The following is a 7,557-nucleotide window of genomic DNA, read 5'->3' as shown; positions in this document are numbered from 1 at the left end:
TACGTAATTTTTATTTTGAGAGCCCATTTGATGGTTTTGAAGCTTCAAATTGATCAAAAGTTATGGAAAATGTATTTGGAAGTCTTTTTGATGGCTCTTAAGGTTGAAAATTGAAAAATAAAAAATACGTAATTTTTACGTAAAAAATACGTAAATTTTATTTTGAAGGCCCATTTGATGGTTCTCAAGCTTGAAAATAAAAAATACGTAATTTTCATTTTGAGAGCCCATTTGATGGTTTTGAAGCTTCAAATTGATCAAAAGTTATGGAAAATATATTTGGAAGTCTTTTTGATGGCTCTTAAGCTTGAAAATTGAAAAATAAAAAATACGTAATTTTTACGTAAAAAATACGTAATTTTTATTTTGAGAGCCCATTTGATGGTTTTGAAGCTTCAAATTGATCAAAAGTTATGGAAAATGTATTTGGAAGTCTTTTTGATGGCTTTTAAGGTTGAAAATTGAAAAATAAAAAATACGTAATTTTTACGTAAAAAAATACGTAAATTTTATTTTGAAGGCCCATTTGATGGTTCTCAAGCTTGAAAATAAAAATACGTAATTTTCATTTTGTGAGCCCATTTGATGGTCCAAAGACATTTTCCATACTTTTTATTCAATTTCAAGCTTTAGAAACATCAAATAAGCTTTCAAGATAAAAATTACGTTTTTTCATATCTTTCAATTTTAAAGCTTAAGAATTTTTATTTTGGTTCTTTAATTGTCTTATCAAGCATTTCAATCACTTTGACAGCATAATCCATTCTCAACTTTTATTTTTGAATTAAAATTTTTATTATAATTTGATAATTTTGCCATTTAAAGTTGTTCCAAACTGCAAAACGAACAGCAAATTTGACAGGTTGCTCTGCAAAGTTTCTTTTCAATTTACCTCTGAACTGATGTAAATAACTTTTGCAACAAGAAATTCATAAAGAGCAAAGTTCCTTTAATTGATTCCTTTTCATATAAAATGGTGTGTCTCGAGTTGTTACCGATATAATAATTTCGATAGAATCGTAAAAACGGAAATTGTTGAAAAAATATCTATTTCTTGGCAGTAAAACATCGCCATAATAGACAGGATCATTGTATAAATCAATTTTAATTGACACTTTTATTGCTTCGAGGTGACATAACATTTACGATTCTCCTTCTTCTTTCGATGAGTGTTTCAGCAACGACGACGCACGTAAGGCAAATACCTGCCAAGCAAAACATTTATAAATGCAATTCTGTGTCAAGTGGCTACAATAAAACACGATATTTTTGTATCATTTACCCCATTTCTTTCTTTTAGTACCTATAGGAAAGCAAACGGAGAAATGACCCTTGCCATAAGTAGCAAATGTAATTTATTTTGTTGATTTAAACAAAAATAAAGGTAGACATAATAATAATGATGACGTTGTTCATGTCTGTCTTTTTTTGCGAAGGAAAACACCTTCATAAGCAATTTTTTCCTAATACATCCGACACACGTTCGAGAGATATTTCATTCCCATGGGGCACTGTAATTTGATTTTTATTGTTGTACTATGTGAAAATAAAAATCACTGTTCATAAAACTCAAGTTTCTGTTATTTTTTTTTAGTTTTAAAACTATCTAATTGAACAAGACACAAAATTTTTAATGGGTTTTCCTGCCCATTACTGAAGTTTGTTTTACATAGCCAACACAGTGAACAGTCCAAACAAATCAAAATGTTTCACTGAAGCACTTTAACAAACACACACGTCGGCTGTTGTTCATTCATCATCATAAATCAACATGAAAATGTGTAAATATGTGTCTAGATTGTGGAAAAATATTCGAGTCAGACGTGGTTCAGATCCTGCATGTGCATGGCGGTGAATAAAATAAATTAATTGTATCCATTAGGGCCTATCGATCAATATAATAATGCAATTAAAGTAATGAGTTTCGTTACTGTTGATATTTCAATTCTCTTTCGCGCAAAAAAGGGGTGAAATTTATCGATTTACTCATTTTCGCAAACATGTCTTAATCTCCTTGGCTGACATAGCATAGCAAACAACCCCAAACATTTATCTTCTTCATAAAAGACAACTTACTTTGACGTGAACAAACCACGAGACTCATTTAAAGTAAATCATAATTTATTTCACTCATGTGCGGGTGTACATGAAATTTTCGTCGTGTTTGTTGCTCATCATCAAAAATTTATGCAAAAATAAACCTTTTATACACTCTTTATCTCGTTCGGTTTATGGTGCTCTATAACATGTATGTTATGCGCTTTGTGCTATAAATATATTTACACTATACTATCAACATCGTTCCCGTTCTAATTTTAACGCATACCGTGTTTTTCTGGCAGAAATATGCTAACCGCTGTTTATTATATCCTGAATGTTGTATCATCTCAGATGTATTTAAGTTTGGTTTTCGCACAATGGGCTCATAATGAGAAATTTTTAAAATTTTAGATCTGAAATTAAAATTCATCAATTTTTGACATTTTTCTATTTTTTTTTAACAAATTTAAAAATTTTTAGGATCCTTTACTAAAGATAAAAAATGATTCAGTTTGTACCAAAACTACTCACTGTGTCATCATTTTATCCGCATGCTCTATGAACAAGATAAAATTACGACACCATATCAAATGAATTTTCGAATATGGTGACAAAATTTATTGCAGAAGATATAAAATTTATATAAATTTAGCGTATAAATAGTGTGCACTTTGTTAAATTTTCTCAACTATTTGACTGCAATACGTTCTGTGAAAGGATCCAATTACGGTAACGTTGTATGTCTAGACAAGATTTCGCCTTCGTTTCATATTCTACTTATCAATCAAGATCTTCATCTGGATCGGGATTGACATACTCATGTGGATTGCATAAACCCTTGTAGATCGCATTGCATCCAGTGCGACACTTACTGCAAGATTTTTGTCCTTTTGTATATACTTTATCCTTTACCATATTTGTGAAGGAATAATTACAAGCAAGAAAGAAATGCGAGTTCTTTGTATGTCGTAGAATTGCACATCCAATGGTATCCGTGCGATCTTGAATCATTGCTGTAAAATGACCAATCGCCTTTCTACGAAAAAAAAAAATATTCCAAAAATCATGTTTTAAATATAGATATTAAGTTACAAACCCATTTGGATGTCTTCGGTATTTATCAATGAATGAAGAATTTGCATCTTTATATTCTTCAAACCATTTTCGAACAAGAGCTTTGATTCGTTCTGCATTCGAATTTCCTCCTCCAATATATGCCAAATTTTGTCCAGCATAATGAAATTTATCCGTATTTCGACATTCGTCATGTTTCATCTCACATTGTTTGACATTCAATTCAGCTAAAAAGGCAAGCTCATCATCCCATCGTAGCATTGGCATACGAACAGCTTTTGGATATCCTGACAATTGACCAAGTGCAACTTTATTTCGTAAGCGATTATGTAATCGAAGAATCAGATTTTTGCGTTTCGTTGACATTGGTAGGATTTTTGCATCAGCAGGGCATTTTTTACCATATTTCTGTAATTTTTTTTTTCAAATTTTAATTAAAATTTGTGAAATTTTTAGAATCTTACACCATCATGGTTACATCCAATATGTGGTATATTTTGAAATACTCCTGGTTCAATTTGAACTCTACATAACTTTTTATTACAAAAGTCTGTCGAATGAACCAAGTTTATATAAATTATTGATAATACAAGTAAGCAACGAATCATTTTAACGTGAAACTGAGGCATCTTCCACAGAAAGTGTCTACTTATAGATATAGTAAAAATGTGTTTCAAAATAATTTTTACTAACTTTTCTCAATAAATCATCATCAATTGACGATCAAATAGTGGCTCATGCAAATTTTTATCATATCAGACCACTCATCGTATGAAAATTAAACAATACAAACCTAATTTATTTATATTCACATTGAGTTTTCAACATTGCATCATTTGTATCGTTCCAGCTACCGTACTACAGATATGTATAATTGGAAAATTCGATCAAATGGAAAGGCAATTACTGTGCGGTAGGATTTTGATTTACTTGTAATTGAATACAATGGCAGCAATTAATCAATAGATAGATATATGATACACACACGTGACTTTATACAACTTAGTGAAATATTTGTATACTCGTATTCAAATAAATGAATAAATAAATTTGGGATGCAGAGTTGAAATGTTTTTCGTATCGTATAATAGTTGATTTAATCAATTGGTCATCTGGATGCGATTATTTATCAATTTGAGGTTGAAAATAATCTTGAAAAGGTAAAAAAGCGAGTGACCACAAAAAAGAATATTTTAATTTTAATTCAAAAATTGAGTAACAAAACCTCAAGATATTCAAACTATCAAGACAAGTTGTTCTTTTCACACTAATTGACAAACAAGTTGAGAAATGTAAATTTACTTGTTCTTCCAACAAATAACGAATACATAACTTAAAATTGAACAATGGATACTGTTCACGTATAATGTTAAATATCATCAGAGATGTGTTAAAAAATTTAAAATTTATTGTGCTTTTCCCGACTTCCTTAAAAGTTAAATAACCATAACTTTTTCCATAACTTATTTTTTTTACAAGAAACTGAAGAGTGCATAAGACATCAACGAAAAAACGATCATTTTTCCCAAAGAATATCCAAAGAAGCCTGTCATCATGTATCCGATCAGACAATTGAAGATGACAAGGAATGCAACGTGCACGTAATATAAGCTAAAATATAAAATTTTTAGTTTTTAATTGAAAATGAGTTAAAAATTTCTTACATGGTGTCTTTGCGTTTCGCAGCAGCCAAATCTTTGGGATTTTCCTTGTTCAGATATAACAATACGCCTTTAGCCATTTGCTCAAAGTACGAATCCCATTTGAGAGAACGCACATCAATGTAGAATATTTCACGATCAACTTGTGAAAGTTGCGCTTCCAATGCCATCGTCTTTTTGTTGTCATGCTTCCATTCGGTAAAAATAAATTTCGCAAGCAAATTGAGTGATTGCCAAATATGTGTGTGAAGACGGAATAAACTGCAAAAACAAATTGATTAATTATATTTTTCATTAATGGGATTTTGTGTTTTAAATTTACATCGGTCGTGCTCCGCTGAGTTTCAATAGAAAATCTAACAAAATTGCAGGCAAGAAATGCAAGAAAATTGCCGAAATGCGGTACATCGTTAATGATGAGTGAAATTTGATATTTGGATACCAAACAGCACTTTTGATAGGATTTTTGTGTAGAAATTCAGGAATTCGATCGTAAACAAGGCCCCAGCGAAACGGATTACATGTACTGCTTGTGCATTGAAATATTGTTAATGAGCCATCTCTGCAAAAGAGTATGATGGATTTCATATAAAAAAATATTGATTATTGAATAATTCCTCTTACTTTTTCTTGTTTATATGCTGAGCAGTAATCAAAACCTCATTAACGACAACGTCGACAGGAATATGATCATAAATGACGGTTTTGCTTGTGGGCAATCTACGTACGACGCCTTTCGATGCTCCCATAAGAAAACCTTGAGGACCATTTTTAGAGTTTGTCCATCCAGGTAACGGATCTAGCCATACAGGAGTTACTGAAAAAAAATTTTTTTTTAGGTAAGATTTTAAAAAAATCATTGAGTGAGTATACTCATGCTTGGTCTTACGATACCACACGGAAATTTTTTAATATATTTATTGACTTCATGTTCAGCCAAATGTTTTGTTAACGTATACGTGTTCGGATGATCTTTCAAGATGTTCTGTAACATTGCTGCCAACTCCTCATCAGATGACTTTTCGACTAAAGCGATCAAACCATCAGCATCTGTGGGCGGCGGATACAAAATCTCTTCTGTTTCCGTAAGATATGAATTGACATAAGCACTTGAAATATGAACCATTGATTGTAAACATTTCATTTGATCACACAACTCCATGACGTAACGCGTGCCAAGCAAATTGATGTTGACAGTTGTACGGAGAGGTTGATTGAAATCGAGCGAAGCTGCTGAATGGATAACAATGTGCACATTGTCAATGAGAGTTTGACGATCTGCTGGCGAAATACCCAAATTCTTTTCGCTCACATCACCAACGATAGGAATGACTTTCCGGAAGATTTTGTCTGTACGTTCGTTGATTACACGTTCAAAAAGCTTTAAAAAGGAAAGAAAAAAGGTAAGAAGGTTATTTCCTTGCACAACAAAGGTCACTAAACGGACTTTTTGTTTTCTCTTTTTCATTCAGTAATTTCTCTTTTCATGATTTGCATCCCGCACACGAATAACCTTGAACTTCGAAACACGTTTTGCATATATTGCATCTGTTTTGTTGCTACATTGTAGTTCAATTTACGCAATTTCGCGAAAAAATGAGTGTTTCTTTTATTTTGACTTTGAAGGTTGTCGTCATAAAATTAAATAAAATTGCAAGTCGTGTGAACTGTTATCGTTAAAATTAATGTTATAATATTACTACAGTTTTAATGAGATATCGTCATGGACTTTTTTTTTTGATGACGTACTTTAAAATTTCAAAGTGCAATATGGACAATTTGTATACTTTTAATTTAAGTTCGAAAGTAAATTTGCTCAATTTAGATAAATTTAACAAATTCTGCTCACGTAAATCGTTCTGGAGCATTAACTTTTGCCATTTTCGACAAATATATTTAACGTTCTAAAGTTCATTTTTATTATTGAAATTTTAACGAATAACAAATTCATCTCAAACTTATTCAAACTTCATATAACCGGCTTTTTACGTAACACCCAAAATTAACTCTTTCATACACCCTTCACTCTTACTGTACCAATTTTTTATTCGTATTAGAAATGTCGTAACAACCCAAAACAACAAAATTTATAAATTGAATGAATCAAAAATAGCATACCGGAGTTTTAGTTATTTGCTCCATACGTGCTTCAACTGTTTTGCCTCTCTTTGACCGAATCAACATGTAGATGTATCCAACCTGTATTAATTTGATCATTATAATTAAATTTATTTTTATAGTGAGATTTAAACGTGTCATTAATTTTTCTTTAAATTTACACTTTTTTGGCAATATTTATACCAAATTTATATTGTATTTGGAAAAATTATTTTTTTTTTTAATTTTAGATATATATATGATTCTTACATCAGGACACGATCTCAATAGTTTCTCGATCAAAGTTAGACCGAGAAAACCACTGCCTCCTGTAAGGAATACATTCTTGTTTTTATAGAATTCGGCTACTTCCGATGTCATTTTTGTCTAAAGCTATCAAGACACAAGAGATTTCGACTGTTTCCAATGCAAGCAAATCACAAACTGAGCACCTAAAAATAATTTAATAATCAACTCACTTCACCTTTCTTAAGGTTGTTGCTTGAAATATGGTATTTAGCTGTACAGTACTCAACTCCATAAAATGCTTGTACAGGTACAGATCATTGGGTGAATAACGTCACAAATAGTAACAAAAAAAAAATATATAACATATGATCGCTGTACGACACTTTTTTGTTTCGTTTGTTTTGTAATTTATGTAATGACAACGTGAATGACGTTT

General features: G+C 31.1%; 2 protein-coding genes across 2 annotated transcripts; both read right to left on the bottom strand.

Annotated features, from left to right (window-relative positions):
- Positions 1–2,631: 2,631 nt before the first annotated feature.
- Positions 2,632–3,701, bottom strand: LOC134834557 (antigen 5 like allergen Cul n 1-like). Its single transcript, XM_063849277.1, has 3 exons — positions 3,579–3,701; positions 3,137–3,522; positions 2,632–3,076 (listed from the first exon to the last, which is right to left on the bottom strand). Exons 2-3 carry the CDS (start codon positions 3,478–3,480, stop codon positions 2,821–2,823), a joined length of 600 nt encoding a protein of 199 aa, XP_063705347.1. The 5' UTR covers positions 3,481–3,522; positions 3,579–3,701; the 3' UTR covers positions 2,632–2,820.
- An 830-nt stretch (positions 3,702–4,531) lies between these two features.
- LOC134834869 (putative fatty acyl-CoA reductase CG8306) lies at positions 4,532–7,288 on the bottom strand. Its single transcript, XM_063849667.1, has 7 exons — positions 7,143–7,288; positions 6,894–6,974; positions 5,649–6,156; positions 5,400–5,592; positions 5,098–5,337; positions 4,779–5,036; positions 4,532–4,725 (listed from the first exon to the last, which is right to left on the bottom strand). Exons 1-7 carry the CDS (start codon positions 7,251–7,253, stop codon positions 4,587–4,589), a joined length of 1,530 nt encoding a protein of 509 aa, XP_063705737.1. The 5' UTR covers positions 7,254–7,288; the 3' UTR covers positions 4,532–4,586.
- Positions 7,289–7,557: the final 269 nt, after the last annotated feature.

This window comes from Culicoides brevitarsis, chromosome 3 (genome assembly GCF_036172545.1).
Source record: "Culicoides brevitarsis isolate CSIRO-B50_1 chromosome 3, AGI_CSIRO_Cbre_v1, whole genome shotgun sequence".
Lineage (NCBI taxonomy): Eukaryota > Metazoa > Arthropoda > Insecta > Diptera > Ceratopogonidae > Culicoides > Culicoides brevitarsis.
The sequence above is the reverse complement of the archived record's forward strand: the minus strand, read 5'-3'. Positions and strand labels throughout refer to the sequence as shown.